Here is a 21,536-nt window from a genome sequence, read left to right on the forward strand (position 1 = left end):
CGGACTGCATTCTTCCACCTCCGCAACATCTCCAGACTCCGCCCATCACTGTCCCAATCCAGCACCAAAATCCTGGTTCACTCATTTGTCACATCCCGCATCGACTACTGCAACGCCCTCCTCACCGGCCTCCCCACCAAACTCATCCACAGACTGCAAATCATTCAGAACTCAGCTGCCTGGATCACCACCTGCACCAAATCATCTGACCACATCACCCCTGTTCTCATCCACCTTCACTGGCTCCCTGTACAATACTGCATCCACTACAAAGACCTTCTCCTCACCTACAGAGCTCTCCACAACCTAGCCCCCACTTACCTCTGTGACCTCCTTCAGGAATACACCGCCTCCCTCACCCTCCGCTCAACCTCTGCTGGACTCCTCACCATCCCCACCTCACGCCTCAGTACCATGATGTCTTTTATCTTCTACACTCTGTAAGGTGACCTTGGGTGACGTGAAAGGTGCCTCCAAATAAAATGTCTTATTATTATTATTATTATTATTATTATTATGAAATAGCTTCTGGTTTTGGATTTTGGAGGCGTGGCCTCAGGCTCTCAGAAACTGTTACCTCCTGTTTTTAGACATTTGACAGCCTGAATGATTCAAATGAACTGAGACAATAATTATCAGACTAACTGGTGCTGCAGGTTTGTATAGTGGTGTATCAGCTGTATTTACTGTGGGACGATCTGAACCTGTGGACCATCAGAGATTCACACTGTGGTACCTCTCTCCTCTCTCTGAGGAGCAGCTGTGAAACAGCTACAAACTGCAGCTCTGTCCTGGATCAACTCATCCTGCTAAAGAGAGGAGCAGGGAGCCGGAGCTCGTGCATCAGGACATGTTTAATAATTAAGAACTCATTTCATGTGTGTGTGAATAAATCAGATGGTGCTCGTGCAGCAGCAGCTCCGGGTGATGAATGGCTCCTCAGAGGCTCATTAGGTCTGATGAAACATGCAGCTTCACTTGAACACAGCTCAGGCAGGACTTTGTGAGGATCAGCCTTCATTCAGAAAATACATGTCCTGTGTTGCTGCTTCAGCTATTGATCTCTGCTGTTTGCTATCAATAACAATCCATATGAATAACCAGCTTTCAGATCAGATGAGACTTGTTCCTCCTCCTACCTGAAACACGGGCTTCTGCAGCCCGTCTCCTATCCCGTGTCGGGTGTAGATGTGCCGGGACATCTCTGCCAGTTCATCGGTCCAGGGCGGAGGCTGCCTCTCGGTGCCGCTCCACGGGAGGTGCTGCGGCGGCGGCTCCGGTGGCGGACAGTGCACCGCCGGCTCCAGCTTGGCTCCGGTTCACACAGGAGGAGAGAAGAAGAAGAAGATGTGTCCGCTCCGCAGCAGCTGCAGGTCGGTGTGCACAGCTGATGGAGCCCGCAGATATCAAGCAGCCCTCCCCCTCCTCTTCATCACACTGAGCCTCATCACTGCTGCGTTCAGGGACAAGGAGGAAACTCTGGATCTCAGCATTTCAACTCTCAATGAGCGGAAAATGAAAACGGAAAATCAAAGTATTTTCTCAAGAGGCAGCCAAAACTCCATCCTTCCGTTTGAATGTTTCACTGAACTGAACTAACTGTGTTCCTCATAAAATATTTAAACATACATGTATGTTCCATATAGAAGTCGGACTTTACGAGCAGCACTGAAAGGCAGCACAAACCCTCACTGTACCTGCATGACCTGGCTCCAATCTATAAAACACACACACACACACACACACACACACACACACACAGATACCTGAGAAGGTGAAGTGTTATTTCATGCTTCATTTGACTGAACTATGACTGAACTTTGTGTCGTCCACTGAGCGCTGCATCCTGCAGGACTGTCTCAGATCAAGTTTATCTCCCACACACAGACTGAATGTAGCACCGTGTGGACATGAGTCACATGACTTGGATTCCAGCAACAAATCTGATGACTTTAGACTTCAGCTGGTCTTGGACTTTGACCCACCCAGGTAGCCATTGGACTTGACCCACATGCACCCGATTGTTGACTGACTCGGCTGAGTTCAGCTCCGTGGTGCCAGATGTGAGCCAGCTTTGGCTCGTTTGCTTTTTCCAAATCTGGCCCAGAGTCAGCCGTTACAGACACGGGCCGGTCCCGGCTGAGACACAGCAGGTGGACGACACAGTGGCCAGTACCAGAACCTGTTGTGGCCCGTTGGTGGCTGCCAAATCTGGGCCTGATTGGACATCAAGATCAAGATGAACTTTATCGTCGCACAAAGTGGGAAACTTGTCCTGGGCCCTCCACCCACACTGCGCCCAGAGGAACAACACATACAACATAGTACACAGACAAATCAACATTATACCCAACGTAGCCGTAAGAAACACAAAGAGATAAATAAATAGATTAATAACATCATACGCTAAAAATAACTCCATAAAAATGCAATCCAACAAATCATCATAATGCCTTACCAGCTCTGATTTTATCTGCCATAATGGGCCCCATACACAGGGGCCTTTTCTGTAGGAGACACAGCTCCAGGATGAACTGACAGCTGGCACCAAAACATGTTCTGGTCCGTTGATGGTTACCAAATCTGGGTCTGATTGGACGTTACAGACACAGGCCGGTCCCGGCTGAGACACAGCTGCCAGAATCAGGTCAGTTTATGTGGCTCAACTCTGGGACGTCATTCATCCCGAGTCTGTCGAGTCAGGTAAACTGAAACAGCCCGACTTATTTCTTCCTGCATGCTGAGTTTGGGCCGACGCTGGGCCGAGTCATTTTGGGTGATGACTTTGAGTTCACTGTGACTTACAGCCTTTGACCTGAAAATATGTGACACCTTCCCACAAGTCAGTGTGGGAAGAGACAGCACTCTCAGAACATTTTAAAATGTATTTACAGTATTTGAGGTCTGTTTGCAGCCCGACACACTTCCTGCTGATGTCATCTTGAATTCTTCACTTCAAAGTAAAAGAGGCAGTTTTTATCTGAGCAAACAGAAGAGAACAAACAACAGATGATAAAAGCTCCTCAGTGATCGTCAGCAGACAGAGAGAACAGCTGAGTGTGTTCAGACAGTCTCTCTGTGGACTGATCCTGCAGGAGAACAGTCTGTGGTGTCCAACCTTCAACAGTAAAGACAACAGATTTTACCTGCACAACCTTCCTTCTACAGTCCCCAGTGCATCTGTTTATAAAAAGAGCATAAACTATAAAAAGTCCAACATCAGTGACTAAATCATGTCTTTATAATAATGGTGGTATTAATATCTTGTTCATGACGAGCAGCTGGAGACGTGTGCAGGGAACAGGAGACGCTAATGAGGTGCACAGCTTCTATTTTAATCATCTTAACTGTATAAATGTGATTAACTTGCAGCCATCCACAGGGACATGTGGGTAAAAAGAGACCACGCTCCATCACAGGTAAATTTCTTTTATTTAAAGAATATTATAAGTTCGCTCTGTTAAAAAAGCTGTTTAAATCCTGGATAAAGGAACTTTTCTTGGAATATTTTAAATATACAGAATTATACATATCCAGCGGATTCTGAAGTTACTCGCTGTATAACGTCGTGTCCGTGTCGTCCTTTGATTTCTACAGAGAAACAAGGCATCCAGTGGTAAATAAAAGTTTACAAAGCTAAGGTGCAACGTCACCAACAAAACCAGGTATCTTACATCTAATATACAAGGCCTTTAATATCAGGCGCATAAAGAAAGTATAGACAGGTCTGGATAGAGTCATAACTACGGAGCTACTGCAACACACAGACGGTGGATCCTATCAAAGCTGCTCCTCAATTTAACCCCAAAAACAAACAGTTAAAAACACATCTCTCACTTTTCTGTCGTCATCTTGTTTCTGAAACTTTTCAAAAATCAAATTAAAAGCAGAAGCAACAGAATAATAATAATTACAAATTCTCCAGCCATGTAAATTATACATGTATAATGTCTCCATATATATAAATCAAAGTACAGTCACTGACAGGTTTGACATGAAACATCTGGTGTGTTTGCATAAAACATGACGTCCTGACACGATCTGCTGAGTGACAGAGAGCCGACACGTGACAGGACGATGTGATGATCATGAAGAGACGCAGCGTGTTCATCAGATTATTAAACTATTCCTCACTTCACCCTAAAGTCTGACGATCATCGTGAAAATCAGTGTTACTCTTTTTTACATTGATAAAGAACCTACGGCGGGTAAAGCCCTCAAACACATACACACATGTAAAAAACAAATATGTGCACACGTATACACACACACACACACACACACACACAGAAAACGTCGTCTTAAATATGTCAGATGCAGAATCCACTGAACGCATCACAAGGCAGTGAGTTTAAGGAAAAGGTTTTAACCATTTACACAAACAGAAGTGTTAACGAACATGTGATGGATGACAGTAGAGTTTGTACTTTATCAGGTGAGCTGACGGATGCTGGTGATGAAGAAAATGAGGATGGAGCTCCTGCACATTTTGTCATGAAGCGAGGAGGTGTGGCCCCGCCCACACAGGCTCTGCAGCAACACCAACTCTCACAGAGATGCAGCGTTTGGATCAGTCAGTGTGAGTCGCACTGAAGGTCACAGAGGTCAGAACGAAGTGGACCTGTCTGTCAGATGATTTCAGCCACAGTCTTAAAAACATCATCATTAAAACCAGAAACATTAAAGGGAGGCGTGACCCTCTGAACACCAGCTCCTCTCCACGTGGTACACTGAATTTGTAGAGAAAACTTTTTTGTTTCCACATTTCTCCACAGTGAACGAAGAATCAGAAAATACTGAGCACTGACAGGAAACAGTTCAGATCTTCTAGAGTGAGACTGTACGAGCTACTTCAACAAATTAAATGTTGCACCTACAGTTAATGGATGTGTTCAGGTTAGCGCTCTACTGACTTGAACAGGGATCATAAGATTTAATCTTGAGGATCTTCTACACTTGTGAAATGTCATCAGACATTCTGCAGGGACTGTGTCACTCAAACAGATTCATCCACTGATTTACAGACGTCTCTGTCCCAGTGTAGCTCCATGGTAAAAGTCTTTTTGGGTTGATGGCATCATGTGACGGACCCGAGAACTGCAGTACCACTGTTTGGCCACTACGAAAACTGGCTTGTTTGAGCAGCGTGTCTAAGAGCGTTTACACATCGATGTGGGGTTGTACATTGAAAACAATAGGGTCATACTATTTGGTTCAGCGTGGAGGCATGTGAGAAAGTTTTCTTCCCAGATTGAATGCAACACGTGGAGGTTACTGACGTACAAACAGTCAGTCTGTGGATGACGTTTTTCTTTAATGCAGAAACTTTTGAAAATGTAATTTAGGTGTTAACGAGTTTCAGTCCACAGCTAACGTGCTCAGTCAGTTTCCTGTCTGAACGACAAAATGAGACTGACATGATTTTCTCTGCAGAACACGTCTGTGCAAAGATTTTGTCGTCTGTTTTTCGATCATCTGTCTCTGAAGCATCTGATGGAACAGATACACCTCAGCATTGATCAGTTTAAACCAGCCGTGCGGAGGTTTGCATAAAGGCTGATGTTCCACCTGCTGGTTTAGTTTCATGATGTCAGACTGAACTGTCGACTCGTTACACTCTGTTTCATCTTCAGTCTCACACTGCGTCCACTCCCACTGATTTCTGTGTGGGAGGGACCACACACTGTAATCAGTGCAGACCGAGGTGCCTGAATCTAACGTTGACACCGACACACCTGTGACACAGAGCGGAGGGAAGTTAAAGAAACAACGATGTCAGGTGACAATGAGAGGACGTGTCGATGTAGAGCGCAGCGCCTGTCTTGTTTATAGTGCTCGCCATTTTTGTTATTAGTCCTCATTAGTTCCGACACACCGCCTGACATCAGCCTGATAACAGCATTAGCCTGTGGCGCTGACTGGCTGATCATAAGTCCCGCCCCCTTAACGTGATATTTATCAGATTGTTTTGGTGCAGTACTGAACTGTGGCTGAACGTTTCCAGTGTCTGTATTGGCTACTCTGCAACGAGGTGGAAACAGACGCTTGGTTTACCTCCGTCAGAGTGAGCGTGACCCGACCGTCTGTTAAAACCTCAGATGAGGATGTGTGGATTCTTTGGAGGGGCTGAATTCAGAAACAGTGATGTTTGGATGAGCTCTGTGTTGAAGTGTGAGATGCTGATTGAGTCAGTGAGGCGATGACTGATCGTTTTATGGTCCTGGATTTAAACCCAACTCTTCTTCTGTGGTGACCTGTGGGTGAAGACCAGCGCTGCGTTCACTGTCAGTCAGGAAAAAGCAGTGAAGGACAGGAGAAAAGTCCTGACGCCGTGTTTAGCCTCACGTACAGTAGCTGAGGACGTTCACACAGAGTGTCCCGACTCAACAACACACCTGCGTCACACACACACCTCAGGTATTTCACCTTTCACTCAGCGTGTTCAGTTCAGCTCAGCAGGCACAAGAAAGGCTGAAGGAATGTTTCCTAAAGCATTTACACACACTCTCTCTCTCACACACACACACACACACACACACACACACACACACACACACACACACACACACACACACACCAGGTGAGCTGAATGAACACTGGACAGTGAAATATCTGAGGTGTGAACTGATCTCAGGTCTGCAGTCAGTCTCAGTTTTACAGCAGAGGCTGCTGGTAGTACGCCGCCTGCTGCTGCTGCTGCTGCTGCTGAGGAGCCTGGTGAGGAGGAGCAGCCACAGGATAGGACACAGGAGGCATGTTGGAGTTGTGATAGGTTGACATGTCCATGGCCACGCCCCCCTGGTGTGGGTAAGGAGCTCCAGCAGCCTGGTTCATGTACTGAGCGTTCATTGCAGTGCTGTCAAGAGAACACAGACGGACACTTAGTGCCAACAGGAAGTAAAGACTCAACATGTGGAAATGATTATTTTCATGGAGCAAATTAAATCTCTTTAAATCTCTTTCTGTCTCATGTCAAACCAAATCTATGAGAACATCCACAAACTTCCCCAGAAGCTACTGGAGTCAAAATCATTGACTGGTAGACATGAAGCCTGACTGGACTTTAGCTCTGGATGATGATTTGCTGCCTGGTTGCGGCTCCAGCTGGACATTATTGTGATGACATCACAGAAGCTCATGTGAAGGGGAACACATCAGAGGATCAACTCCGACTGGCAGAAAACAGATCATCATCGGGCACTGAAGTCCTGTGATATACAGTCTGAGCTTTGTTCTGAGACGCATTCAAGAGTTGGTTTATATGTTGTAAATCTTAACATCAATTTAACCCAAAACTACAAAGCCGGCAGGCCTCACTGTACGATCCACATCTTCACCAAAACTTTCATTTTCAGAGTGCAGGTTGTTGTTGTTGTTTCCTGTAGTGAAGGGGATTTTTCAAACGGTGATAGCACATCGCAGCAGGGAGGGAGGATGTTGGCCTGAACAGCCACCTGAAGACAGGTTTATAACCACAGATCACAACCTATGAGTCAGACTGGACGGAAACACATCACAGCTGAACACATCACAGCTGAACACATCACAGCTGAACACATCAACAGCTGAACACATCACAGCTGAACACATCAACAGCTGAACACATCACAGCTGAACACATCACAGCTGAACACATCACAGCTGAACACATCACAGCTGAACACATCAACAGCTGAACACATCACAGCTGAACACATCAACAGCTGAACACATCACAGCTGCACTGAACAACAATCTGAAATATGATGGCTGATCTGCATAATATGTGACAACATCACATACATATATATATATATATATATATATATATATATATATACTGGCCAATGATCGTAGTCAGCATCATCACACAGGTATCAGTCAGCACTGATGTAATCTATATTACAGTTACAGACACATCCAGCCTGAGGAGGCTCTGTCTGTCTGTCTGTCTGTCTGTCTGTCTGTCTGTCTGTCTGTCTGTCTGTCTCAGTCCAGGGACAAACATAATGAGGTCAGCCAATAGGATCAGTGTTGACACTGTGGTACCTGTTCACCACTCATACATCCATCTTCTCTGCTTCTACCTTTTATTGGATCAGAGACAAAAACAAGCTGCTGTTTACTGTGATGATTAGAAGGCAGCGACAGACGTGGAGAAAACTGAACATTAAAACACAACCTGTGTTCAGTGTCTTCATCTGCTCCTCACAGGTCATTAGTTTGTGTGTGTGCTGCTGTCACCGTTTGTCTTCAGTGTTCTCACCTCATGTATGGAGGCTGTGCAGCCTGGCTGTTGGGCGGGGCGGAGACGTTGTGGGGGAGTGAGTGCAGCGGTCCAGGTTGGTCGCTGGGCAGACTGTAGGGCTGAGCAGGAGGAACCTGTGACATCACTGGAGGCAGGTAGGGGCCGCTGGCGGGGCCCATGTAGCCCTGAGGAGACCAGAGGGACACCAGCAGGTCGACTTTAGGAACTGATGAGAGCATGATTGTTTTTATTCTCACAATGTTTACACTGCAGTCTTGTTTTGGACAGGTCAGCTAAGCTAAGCTAAGCTAAGCTAAGGGCTGTTGGCTGTTGTTTCATATTTAGGATACAGACACTACAGTGGTATAAATCCTCTCATCTGACTCTTGGGGAGACAGCAAACACCTTCACCTGCTAAACAAGCACATCACACAGATCTTTTTATTCAACTATAATAAAAGCTCTAATGCCCAAAACCTTATTGGATCTTTTCAGATAAAAGATTTCCTCATAAAGTCCGTATCATCCGTCTCTCTCCCAGGTCGACCCCAGCAACTCTAATAAAAAGAGACGTCCATCAGTGTTCGTCCTCTGCAAAATGTCTGACGACTGTGAGTCTGAAACACAACGTGAGATATAAACCCGCCTGGTCGCTGTTGGACAAACAAAGTCCAGACGATCACAGAAGGTCAGCTGCTGTTGCTGCTTTATTGTTCACACTTTATATAGATGATAAAAAAGAGCACGAGCAACAAAGATGTAACACAGCTGTCAGAGCAGATTATATAAAACATGAATAGTATAATCAGGGTTTCTATTTCTAAGTGCTTATGTAAAACTAAATCATGTTGTTGCAGGTGCAGCAGCGACGACCTGGTGGGGACTTTACAGTGCTCTGCACAAAAAATAAATGATGAGGGGGGAGAGAAGAGAGGAAAATAGAGCAGCGCCTGCCCACTGAAGTGGACATTTTTGTAAATCTCAGAGGAGAGACAGTGACATCAATCATTACAGAGAAAACAGCCGCTGCCAAGAAAAGCCAGGCAGCCTGCGGCTCTCTGGGGAGGAGGAAAAGGCTGACTGAACGTCAGGCGATCAGGACGAGGATAGCACCAGAGTCAACTGCTCTGCTGGCCAAATATAACACACACCGTGTAGGATGGAGAAACTAAATAATGGAGGCTAATAGTAAGACGTGAGCATGTGACCGCTGTGGATGATTCTCCTCTGCATCAGTCATCTGTTGTCTCCATGAAATAAATTAATAGAAACATGAAGAGATCAATAGAATCAATAGAGGACAGTGACAGTCTGCTCAGAGCTATGCAGAGTCTCTGTGGGCGAGCACGCTGGTAGTTAACGTACAGTTTGTCACCTCTTCTTAAAGAGAGAAGCTCCTGCTCTGTGCACCGACCTCTGACTCAATCAATCTCTGAATTATGTATGAGCTGGCTTGTTATTGACTCTGCAGCACAACACTACAGCTCACCATCAACAGTCTGACATGATTTGATCTGAAGCTGCTCCACCATGCATCAACTCAGTGTATTCACTCTACAGAAAAATGCAGCCTGCTCATTTTATCAGCTTTAAGTCACCATCGTGTGCATCAGACATGCTGCTGCATCAGCTGCAGTTTGTGACATTCAGTTAAAGGTTCTGTATGTGACAGTCAGAGCGTTAACACAGCAGCAAACCACTGTGTGCTGTGTAAAGATATAGTGCAGTGACTCCTGAGCAGAGTCTCGTTCCCTCTGTGTTTTAATCTCAGCTTTTCTGTGGTTTGTTGCAGTGAGCAGGTCCAGCTGTGTGTGCATGTGTGTATCCCACTGGCTATCTCACTGCCGCCTCTTTGCACTGCGCTCATACGGTGGTTACCACTGATATCAGGACAACGTCATCGTGGAAGCTCCCACCTAGTTAGCACTGTTAGCTCTGCCTGTGTTGTTGCCCTTGTTTAGCACTGTTTCTGGGGTTAGCACTGTTAGCTGCTAGCCACCAGCTCAGCCACCTCTATGTTGAGAACAGACAACTCAACATAGGCTCTGAATTTCACGTAGAGCCCCTTTGAATTACAAACAACACTGTGAACCGTACTAATCTTGAAGAAATGTGAGCTTTTTGGAGTTTTTCAAATCCTCAAATAAAATACTTCCTCATGTCATAAATCAAACCTTGTCACGTCTACTTTGGGAACAAAGCCAGTGTAAACAGCATCTCTATGTAAAGCACCTGAGAACCCAGCCTAAATCTTTATCATGATCAAACTGGATCAGGCAGCACTTTTCATTTGATTGTGTGCTGCTGTTAGACCACTCACTGCTCCTGTTTTCCAAATGCGCCATGTAAATATATGTGTGTGTGTGTCAGATGGAGCCACACCTGGCTTTTAAAGGGATTGGGAGATAAAAGTCTGATTGGCTGAACTCATGTTACACCCACAACACACATATGATTAATAAAGGGACTAATTACAACCTCTTTGTCCTTTCCTCTTCACTCTGTGCCCAGATAATGTGCAGATTAACTTGCATAGTGGAGTTGGACACGCCCTAAATGCACCTGCACCATGTACTGTACCATGTGCTATAAATCATTACAATAGGGCCCATTGTGTCCAATGATGCAAAGCTACATCAGTAAAATGTGTACGTGTTGTTGTTGCAGTGAAACTTGAGCATCACAGAGGACAACATTCTCTGACCTGCATGGCCACAGCTGAGCCGGCTGGAGCGTACTGCGGCTGCATCTTGGAGTAGGCCGAGTAGAACGGAGCCTCGTTCATGAGCTTGTTGTAAAGCTCCAGGGCCTCCAGAACTTTGACGTTCAGCTCAGACAGCTCTGAGTGTTTCCTGCAACATAAAGAGAGAGACACTGATTTAATGAGGACATTTCTTATTTGCAGAACAGTGCAGGTGGTCGACAGACTGCCTTTCAAAGTCTCGACAGCTGAGGCACTATCATGATTATCTACATCCTGAACTTCACAGTGGCTGAAGAGGATGTTAGATAATCTCAGAAACCTTGCTGGACCTTAAACAAATCTGTAAGAACAATTCTGATAAAAACACCATGTTCACATTGATGACACGCTACCTGTCAATCTCCTGCAGCTTCTCATCAATCAGCGGGTTCATCTGTTCACACGCACCTGTTCACATATTTACAGTCAGGGAGGGAAACAGAAACAGAGCAGAGTTAAACCAACACTGTCTGCGTCTGTCACTGGCAGAGAGACTAGATTTACACTAGCATTAAGGTTTTCACCCTCCAGCTGGATCAGCTCTGGAGCGTCAGGAGCCGGATCTGCAGGATCTGCATTCTGCAGCAGTGCCAGCGTTCTGTCCATCTTTGCCTGGGGAGAAAGGAGAGCGAGGTTCAGGCTGATTGATGGAGAGGTGATTGGGTTTGTTAGTGCATGAGCACTGAGGACATGTTGTACCTCATCAATGAAGACAGGCTCAGGCTCAACTTTGGTTTCCAGGCTCGTCTCTTCAGAACTGGACGTCTTTTCGACATAAGTGACTGCGGAGGAAAAGTTCAGTTCATCAGTCTGAAACTAATCTGCTCCAGTTTAAATCAAAAACCTGAGGAGCACAGAGGATGGCGATTTGTAAATGGCCTGTGTGCAGCTGAAGGAGACCGAATAATAAGACCGACCTGTCTCAGGCTCAGCGTTCAGATTGGTTGTGACAAAGTTGGAGGGGAACAGTCCCATTCCTCTGTGGTTCTCTCCTTTCCACCAGTTTGGATCGCTGTAAACAAAATGATGAAACAGGAAGACATCAATGTACGAGCTTCTGAGAGTGAGTCACACTGAGCGTCTGACGGAGCTTCAGACCAGTCCGAGCATCACAACATGAAAACATTGGCTGAAATAAAAAGGAAATCTGAGCTGATGGTGTCTGTCACTGAGCTGCAAGAAACACATTTTCAGTTCAGTGTTCAGACTTTATTTAAGGAACAGAATTATATCTACAATATTTAGAGCACATTTAAAATGCAGCTCAGGAAGGTTGTTAAAAATGACACAGCTCTTTTATGCAAACAAAGCTTTATTTAATGGGGGGGGGGGGGGGGGGGGGGGGTGGGGGGGGGGGGGGGGGGGGGGGTGTCATGGTTTTTCTTTTAATGATTTTTGTATCAGTTTTTTTCACGCCTGTATTGATATCATTTAAATGCAGAGCTGGAAATAAGTTGCCTCTTGTACTGTTTGTTCTGTAGTGGTCAAAGAGTGACATGACGTAACAGGACCGAAGAGAGACAGCAGAAAATGGCAGACGGTCCGAGGACGACCTTCAGCTGCTGGAATAGAGACTTGAATTCAGCTGACCCAGCTCCAACTCTCCTGAGAACATGACTTCCTGTCAGGCGTCTGCAGCAGCAGTGGTGGTCTCACTGATATTTCAGGGTTAAAGCAGAGCTGAGTCATGATCTGACGCGTGTGAATCATTACCTGTCATCCAGAACCAGAATGAGTTCTCCAGCCTTGAATGTCAGCTCATTATCTTCAGCTGCTTCGAAGTCGTACAGCGCTCGCACCTTCCGCACCTCCTGCCCCCCGCCACCGTTGGTGTAGGCTGGGGGGTCAGAGGTCACGCTCAGGGGCCGTGTCTCCGCCTGCTGCTTCTGCTCCTGCAGGGACAGCTCGATGGCTGGGGGAGGAGGAGGAGGAGGAGGAGGAGGAGAGAAGAAGAGGACGTTTGTCAAATGTCCAACACAAAGGATTAATCTTTATTTTCAGAATAGAGAGAGCTCTGAGAATTCTGCTGAGATGGAAGATGATAATCAATAACACAGGCAACACAACAACCTATTGATTAACGGGAAAATAAAATCAATTTAAAAACTGTTCCAATCCTGAGAACCAGGACTTTATTCTGGGACTAATTAGAAAACATTAAAAATGCCTCATGTAACGACCTCAGTCAGAGGAGACTGACCTGATCTAAGTCGTGATAATAATGAGTGTTTGATAATCTGTACAGTAGGAGAGTATCATCACCTAATAACCATGTAAATGTTTAATCCAATCGTTTCTCTCTGGTTGGAATAAATATATTTGTTCTGCACGTTTGCCCAACGTACGGACAGACACAGCTGTTTCTACACACCTTCCTCTGAAGAGTTCAAAGACTCATAAATAAATAAAAAATAGCACTCTGCTAATGTGATGTCACTGCTCTGATTAATAACTGCACTGTCTGACTTTAAAACAGCAGGCTGATGTAACGTTGCTGCTACAGGCTGCAGTGTGGAGTCACTAGATGTAATATTTGTCTATCTTTACCACTGGCCTGCATGTGAGGTGTTTAAGGAACTTCAGTAAATTACTGATAGTCAGCATGTGAGGTGTTTAAGGAACTTCAGTAAATTACTGATAGTCAGTAGTCAGCATGTGAGGTGTTTAAGGAACTTCAGTAAATTACTGATAGTCAGCATGTGAGGTGTTTAGGGACCCTTCACAGTGGGCAGAACCACTTTCTGCACATCAAAAAAAGTTGGACTGTAATTAAATGCTACGGTAAAAGCTTAGGATCCATGTACACACTATGCAGTACAGTAGTTGTAATATATGTATCTGTTGCAGTACTGATGATGATGATGATGATGATGATGATGATGATGATGAAGGTGTGTGTAGAGCTGAGTGACGGCGCCTCACTTTACCTTTGGCCAGGTTGTCATCATCTGATGCTTTGCTCACAGTGGTCGTGCTGCCCTTTGAGTTGGACCCCTGTGGTCAATATAGAAAGATAAGGTCACATCTGTGTGTGTGTGTGTGTGTGTGTGTGTGTGTGTGTGTGTGTGTGTGTGTGTGTGTGTGTGTGTGTGTGTGTACTTGCGCAGCACTACAGACCAGCATTTAAAAACTGTATTTCCACTGACTGTTCTGCCACCTGCAGTTCATGTTGGGTACTACATGTTGGTCACGGCTGTCTCATGATTTTCACTCTAAGGTGACCTGAGGCAGCGCTCTGACATCACAGTGAGGCCAAAGTGGTCAACTGTTGGTCAACAGGTCAACTGGATGTTGTTGTCAGTGTTAAACAACTAATCTTCACACCCACAACTCCACAGTGAGTGAACATGTGATTAACACTGATAGCTGCTAGCCCAGTGTCTCTTTCCCCACGTACAGATTTACAAGGTGCAGAGATCAATGTTAGAACAAGTGTTTCTGGTGCTGCAGCTGAAAAGGAACCGAGGGAACAACAGAGTCATCCTGCTTAATAATGTGCACAGTGATAAAGTGAATATTGGAAACTGCAGATGAAAGTTTAATAAATGTGGAACTTCCATTCACTTCTTGTTTATCACTGGGGACGTGAGGCAGATGGCTGTTTCCTTTTCTAAACAGGTCTCTGACTGTGTGAAAACTCTTTGAAATCCTCATCCAGAGAGAGAGGAGCTAACTACAGAGCACCGGCGCCTGATGGGTGGAGCTTTCATTTAATCTAAAACTGGCACCGAACTGTTCATGCTGCTCCAGCTGACCTTCACACACTGTGCAGCACAACAACAAAATGTGACCAGCAGAGCGTTAAACGACAGGGACTGGAACACTGGTCTGTTTGACACAGCCTGATGGTGAGCGGCTGAACACGGGGAAAAAAACCTACCTGCATGCTGTTTATGAGCGACGTTAAAGTTCAGCATGAATAATCGCTGAAGGTAAATACTGAGAGAGGAGTCACAGCTTGAGTCACACTACCTGCTGCTGTTTGCTCATCAGCTGACACAGATTAAATGACATGCACTGGCCTCGTGTGCCACCTGCTCTCCATTAAGGCAGGTTTCACAGCTCTCCACACAACATCCTTTACAACACAATGACTGTTATTAATCCAGGCTCTCAGGCGTCTGTTCACACTATGAACAGATGACAATGGATCAAACTGGACACTTGTACAGTGCAGCCATAAATTATACCTTTATAAAGACACTGTCAGAGAGGTATTAAATATCTGTCAGATGACAGCCTGGAGGGCATCATGTGTTTGAATACTACTGGACCTATCAGCCTAATATTTTGTGTGCACATTTACGATTGTCAGAGTCCTGCACGGGTCCATTTTTGAAAACCCGCACACACCCACACTCGTTAATAAAACACCCGTGACCTGTTAATCCCAAATCCAGCGGAGGAGACGTCTCTTTGACTGGATGGTGAAAACATCAATCGCTGCCAGCTTAGGAAACATTTCAACATGCTCCTTCCACCACCAAAGATTTTTGGGCTCACCTGCTGCTCGCCTGCCTGTACTTCATTATCATCCATGATTTATATATATACATATTTCTACTCATTACTCTGAAGGAACTCTGGTGGTCATGGTGATTCATGATTGTTGAACAACCTGTTTTATTGACATTTTTATACATGGATGAACATTATGAAGACACTACAAACAGCAGTGGAGCTGGGGATCCATTTATGTCTATGAAAGCTGATCAGTGGGGCATGAAACCAAAAAAGTTCGACTTTCCGAGTATAAAATTACACAGCTCTTTTGCATCGTTAGACTCAGAGAGCAGACGCACTGTAGCCTCTAGCTTATGGTTTATCCCTCTGCAAACTTTTATGTGGACAAAATAACTGAAAATAACTTTCAAAATGTGATCAGACAGAATGAATCAACTCCTGATACTGAAATGAGTCATTTCACGGGAGTTGTGACTCAAAAAAATGTATCCAAAGATTTTCAGATGTCTCTTTCATAATGTCTACGGAAAGATGTCTTTTTAGGCTCCACAGCACGAGACAGACCTGTAAGTTGTGATTCCACGATTCGGCTTCTTTGTCAAATCAGCTTCAGAGCCTGAAGCTGTTCCTGGAGCTTGGTTTTATACCATTACTGACTGCTGACTGCTCCTAACTGGTCAGTAGGTGCAGCAAGTTCCAACAGAAATCATCTAAAAACCATGAGGTGTCCTGTCTGTTGCTGCCACATTCTGTCCTTCAGCGTGGCTCAAACACTGACATCCATAGATTGGCCTTAATTTAAACCAGAACATCTGCAGATAATTACCATACCTGATATGTCAGGATCCACTGACGTCAGGCACGATACAAAATTAATAAGTCTGTGTTTCTGCTTTCTTGACTGTGATGGTAAATATACATTTTAAGCTGTAAAATGAGAATGTCTGTGACCTGCCCGCCATCTTGAACACAGCTGAGCTAAAACCCAGCACTGCCCACTGGCTGGAGCAAAGTCAACTATTTGAGGTTCAGGCACGTCTTCCTGTCTGTTCACTGGATTTAGTGAATATTCTCCATCAGAAGGAAGCCAGGCACAGCTGTGCCAGGTTCCAGCTGCCATCGCCGCAGCTTGCTTTGTTCCGTCTGCAGCACGGCGTCATGCCAGAGGAGCGTTTTAGAAGCAAAGTGTTTGCCTGTCTGATTCTGTCGACTTTCAGATTGATTTGGTCATGTTACCTTGATACTGTTTTTGTCTACCATACGTAAATAAGTAGTTTATGTTGTCACATTTTTGCTTTGTTGTGCTGTAGCCTGGAGGCAAAGTTAACACCATTATAACTCCAGTTATGAATGAGACAGATCAAAGATTAGTGTCTGTGTTTTAGTTATTAAAAATACATTCATCCTCATAATTACATCACACCTACATTTCACATTCAGCGCCTGTTAGCAGGAGAACTCAGTCTGCTCTGTGCAAAGTGCCGAGGCTCAGTCAGAAATAGACGAGGAACATGTTTTTCTGAGCTTCTCTTATGTTTCTAAAGAGGCTGCGACCAGCTCAGGCGGCCAGCTGACAGAGATCTGTGCACTTCTCTGTGTTTATTACAGAGGTTGCAGTTTGCAGTGATGTTGAACTGGACTGAATTTACCATGATGCAACATTCAACATCTAAAGAAGTAAAGACTTCAACACACAACAAAGCCGTCAGCTGCAGCGAGACAGTGACCACAGATGATACATTTGTAGGTCGGCTGCTTTACAACAACCTGAGAGCAAAGTCCAAACCAACCTTTGACACACACGTAAAGTCGTTACACAATAAATCAAACAGATGACCTGAGGATAAGAGCAGGAACCAGAGGAAAGCAAGCTCCCTCCACAACGAGCATGAAGACAGTCCTGATCCTCAGACACACACACACACACACACACACACACACACACACACACACACACACACACACACACACACACACAGATCCACAGAATTATGGGAAATATGTGCAGAGGAAATACCACTGTAGGCACAAATGCAGACAGCTCCACCCAACCTGAACCTTCACACTGGTCTGCAGTGAAACCACAGCTGTAACGACAGCCTCAGGCCAGACTAGAAGCATCCGCACACACTCTTGTTGTTATTGTAGTCTGTGGACTGAACTGTAATTATGGGGAGAAAACACAGCAGCGTAACGGAGGACTGTGAACAAATTACATCTGCTGAAGGAAGTCAAAATGTTTCCAGTACATAACAAAGTGTTGGGATCAAACTGACTGCAACAAAGTGCTGCTAAATCTGGCTGTGGCTGGAAAGTTTGCCAGAATACGGTTTCTTCCTTCTATGAGAGGATGAACTACATCAGGCTAAATACTCAGAGGTTTTATGTGTACATGGAGGACATCTTGGATTTTAAAACCGGGAACTTCCACATACGTTATGATGTAAACATACCTGTGAGGACGGCGAGGGGAAGCTGACGCCCTCCTCTTTCAGGGACTTGATGGTGGCGCTGACCAGGCTGAGCTGTGGATCCTTCTGGAATTCTTCGGCCCACTCCACCATCAGAGCCTTTAGCTTCTCACACACCTTCGGGTGGGCCTGCAGAGAACACACAGACAGTCAGCTGTGCCACTATCTGCTGTGTTTTATGACAGAAGGAGACTCTCATAGCTGCCCAGTAAAAGGGCTCCAACACAGTTAAAGCTGGGGTTATTTTGGCATCACTGGGGAAAAATCACATGATAAACTTTGCAGTTAATGGAATTCAAGTGGTCTGAGAGGAAACTAGACTTCTGCTCCTTCTCTTGGCTCTAAAAAGTTTAGCCCCTGACGGAGGACTTTGTCCAATCACAGCTCATTTAGAGAGAGGGCGTTCCTGTTGGCTGTTCTACAAACGCAGATGAGTGTGAACGTCTCTTCGGTGAAAGCCTGATTCAATGGAGGAGAATCCTGCAGAGAAAGTTGCTGTTCCAGCATTGCCAACAACTGTCTCCACTGCAGAGCAACCCAACAAAGAGACGGACTGATCAAACAGAGTCTGAAAGAGAGTCTGACAATAAACTAAATAAAACACATGTCAGTATCAGTGAAGAGTTTCAGACATGGAGACAACATGATGCTAACAGTTTAGCCTTCTGCTAACTGGAGCCAAAGACTCACAGCTGCAGCTTCAGGTTAGCGTTTGTGTAGCTAACGTTAGCGAGAGCCTCGAATCACAGTGTGTCCTCCACCTCACTCCCTGCTGCTACAGACCACCTCGCTCCAGAGACTGACCCCCAGCCAGCAGGCACAGCAACCCGAATCCGGCCAGATCAAGCCTCAGCTCAGGGGGGCGTGACAGCCCTGATTCCCTGTTAGATCAGCAAACTTTGTGTTGCTGCCCTTACACAGGTTAGACCCGGTGCTGCCACTGGCCACTGCCCACTGGGGGGGGGGGGTTTTGCCCTGGCCAAAAATTGAGCCACTACAGCCGCCAACCACAGGTCCATCTGATGAGCTAATGCCCGCTCTCCTTCCAGTGGCAGGGAGCGAGGCGAAGGGACCGTGAGGTGGCTAACAGCCAATTCTGGTTTCATCTGATAAACAGAGAGAGAGCTGGGCGAGGAGAGGCTGAAGGTGCAATGTGCAAAACTCTACAATAAAATAAGATTTAATAAATCACTGTTTGAGTAAATGTATGAAAACTGCATTAAGCGTGTGCATATGGCCGTGGTCGTCTCATGGGAGGGGCTTAGGACAGAGAGGGAGGAGCTGCAGGAGGGTGAGTTTTTAATTTCTGTCTTTTTTAAGGACGAGATGGTGGAAACAGTCAGTTAGCCTCTTCATTGTGTGACAGAGTCTTTGTGTAAGAGCGACACAGATCAGAGTGTTCGCACACATGACAGATACAGTTATAAAATAACAACAGTGAGGAGAGGCTTACATACCCTGCTCAGCACGCTCCGCACTTCACTGGCGAACTCTCTTGAACAGATTTCCAGGTGGAATATTTTGCCACAGTTTGACACACAAGCACCGAGCAGCTGTGAGAGAAAAGGTGGACACTGTAAATAACATCAGGTGAAACAGCTGGAATATGTTTCATTACAGAGGAGAAAAGGAGGAAACAAGGAGCAGGATTTAATTCCTCCTCCTCACATGACTGAATTATTCACAGCACATATTAATAGCAGGTGAAGCTTTGGTAATTATAAATGGTTTTAATGACAATAGGGCTTTAATTATCTGAATGAGTGAACACAGAGAGCTAAATATAGAGTGGGCCATGTGACAGTATTTGCTCATGATGACTCAGACGCAGACACAGAAACAGCTCTCAGATTTCTCAACCTCCCAGAATTAAATCTTCCACTTTCCTGCGAGGCTTTAACATCGGGAACATGAGATCAATCACAGCTCCACTGCAGCTGAATCATGTCGGTGAACGTTCATTTAAACTCAGAGTTCAATGGGAGCGCAGAGTCTGACCCGTCCAAACCTCCTGATGTTTACTTGTTTCTGTTGTTTACAGAGATGTTTGTTTACTTTGGGTTTCACATGGTTATTTTGAACATCTCCTGAAGACAAAACACACACAGTGTGTTAGAGAGACCTGTGGAGAGGGAGCTGCCTGCAGCTGTCAGCCAAGACATTACAACCACAGTCAGCATGTTTCTGTGCACAGTTAGGTGGAGCTACAGGTACAGTCTGACCAAACCATCAGGCCACCAGCACTACTGTCTCTGTCCCAGTATACAGACACTGGAGGGGAATCGATGGGGAGGATGTGCATGAGTTAGGCGGCACATAAACACAGTAACACACTCACGTTGAGGGCCTGCATGGCAACATGAGGCACCTTGTGGTTGACTCTCTTCATGATGGATCTCAAGCTGTCCTTTGGTCTGAAACACAACAGCAGAGTTCAGTGAAGATGAGCTCTGACCTCATACAGATATACTGTACTTTAATAAGGAGCTAACTGATCCACAGAGATGCTCTTGAGCTCCGACCATCCACAGGCCTTTTTCCAGCGTACCCATTGGCTGTCGTCCCAATCTTGTCACAGATGTCCATGATGAGGCCCCAGTCATCTGTTGTGTTGGTTTCATTGGTTGCCTTCTCTGGAGATATGGCAAAGAGAGGGACACAGAGCATATGGTCCAGTGAGCAAATATATTCACTGGCATCACGATGGCTTGTCTTATGCCATCATGTGTTTGTGGACAGACACGCCAGTCACAGCGGGAAAGTGCTACAGTCATCAACAGCAACCAGTTTGAGGACTGGTTCATGTACCAAAACCTGTCGGCCTGAAGTGAAGACAAGTCTTTACAAGACTCTGAGAAGAGTTTCATTGTGAACAGTCTAGTGGAGGAGGTGAACCATCCTAACCTTGGAGCATTTTAACTCATCAACAGTTTGGGAGGTGACAGCCTGAACCATAAATACACTCATCATTAATGGCTTTAGATTTGATTTGTGAGGAAGCACGTCTGCTCCTTTTCCCACAGAGTTAATGTTTAATCAGGGCTGGGTGATGTGGAGAAAAATAATATGTTACTGTCAGAGACATTTCTACCAAGTCCTTCTAGTTTCCTGTTATTTTTTGAGTCACTTAAATGACCAGGCATCTCAGGAACCTTTAATTAGAGGCAGGTGTGCTGAGGTGAGTGTGCAGGGTTACAGTCTTTAACCGCTGTGTGTTTGGTTCATTTCAGTTTATTGTTTGATGAAGTTGTTTAATACTCTGGTGATTTGAACTGTGTCTTTGTTAAGGCCTATTTATTCTGGGAATGTTTGTGGATTTTAGTTTTCATTTTAACGGGACAGTCAGGACAATTATGTCAAAGATCCTTGAGAAAGTAGTCGCAGACCAGCTGTGTGATTTTCTCCATGATAATAATTTATTTGAGGAATTTCAGTCAGGATTTAGAGTGCATCATAGCACTGAGACAGCACTAGTTAAAATTACAAATGACCTTCTGATTGCTTCAGACAAAGGACTTGTCTCTGTACTTGTTTTATTAGATCTTAGTGCGGCGTTTGACACAATTGACCATCAAATTCTACTGCAGAGACTGGAACACTTAATTGGCCTAAAAGGTTCTGCACTGAGCTG

The 21,536-nt window shown here is 45.3% G+C and overlaps 2 protein-coding genes across 5 annotated transcripts in view; both read right to left on the reverse strand.

Annotated features, from left to right (window-relative positions):
• The window catches only part of cacnb4a (calcium channel, voltage-dependent, beta 4a subunit), a 64,916-nt gene extending 63,539 nt beyond the window's left edge, over positions 1 to 1,377 (reverse strand). For all 4 annotated transcript variants that reach the window (XM_050049462.1, XM_050049460.1, XM_050049461.1 and 1 more), the window contains exon 1: positions 1,140 to 1,377. In XM_050049462.1, coding sequence (XP_049905419.1) covers positions 1,140 to 1,202 — 63 coding nt within the window. In that variant the 5' untranslated portion in view covers positions 1,203 to 1,377. The remainder of the gene's footprint in view (positions 1 to 1,139) is intronic.
• A 2,036-nt stretch (positions 1,378 to 3,413) lies between these two features.
• The window catches only part of stam2 (signal transducing adaptor molecule (SH3 domain and ITAM motif) 2), a 22,396-nt gene continuing 4,273 nt past the window's right edge, over positions 3,414 to 21,536 (reverse strand). Inside the window, exons 2-14 of the mRNA XM_050049470.1 lie at positions 20,454 to 20,538; positions 20,244 to 20,319; positions 19,363 to 19,458; positions 17,888 to 18,034; positions 13,898 to 13,964; positions 12,684 to 12,882; positions 11,888 to 11,982; positions 11,670 to 11,752; positions 11,495 to 11,582; positions 11,324 to 11,378; positions 10,932 to 11,079; positions 8,246 to 8,412; positions 3,414 to 6,856 (exon numbers count right to left, since the gene is read on the reverse strand). Coding sequence (XP_049905427.1) covers positions 6,655 to 6,856; positions 8,246 to 8,412; positions 10,932 to 11,079; positions 11,324 to 11,378; positions 11,495 to 11,582; positions 11,670 to 11,752; positions 11,888 to 11,982; positions 12,684 to 12,882; positions 13,898 to 13,964; positions 17,888 to 18,034; positions 19,363 to 19,458; positions 20,244 to 20,319; positions 20,454 to 20,538 — 1,508 coding nt within the window. The 3' untranslated portion in view covers positions 3,414 to 6,654. The remainder of the gene's footprint in view (positions 6,857 to 8,245; positions 8,413 to 10,931; positions 11,080 to 11,323; positions 11,379 to 11,494; positions 11,583 to 11,669; positions 11,753 to 11,887; positions 11,983 to 12,683; positions 12,883 to 13,897; positions 13,965 to 17,887; positions 18,035 to 19,362; positions 19,459 to 20,243; positions 20,320 to 20,453; positions 20,539 to 21,536) is intronic.

The sequence above is a fragment of the Epinephelus moara genome, chromosome 7 (genome assembly GCF_006386435.1).
Source record: "Epinephelus moara isolate mb chromosome 7, YSFRI_EMoa_1.0, whole genome shotgun sequence".
Taxonomy (NCBI): Eukaryota; Metazoa; Chordata; class Actinopteri; order Perciformes; family Serranidae; genus Epinephelus; species Epinephelus moara.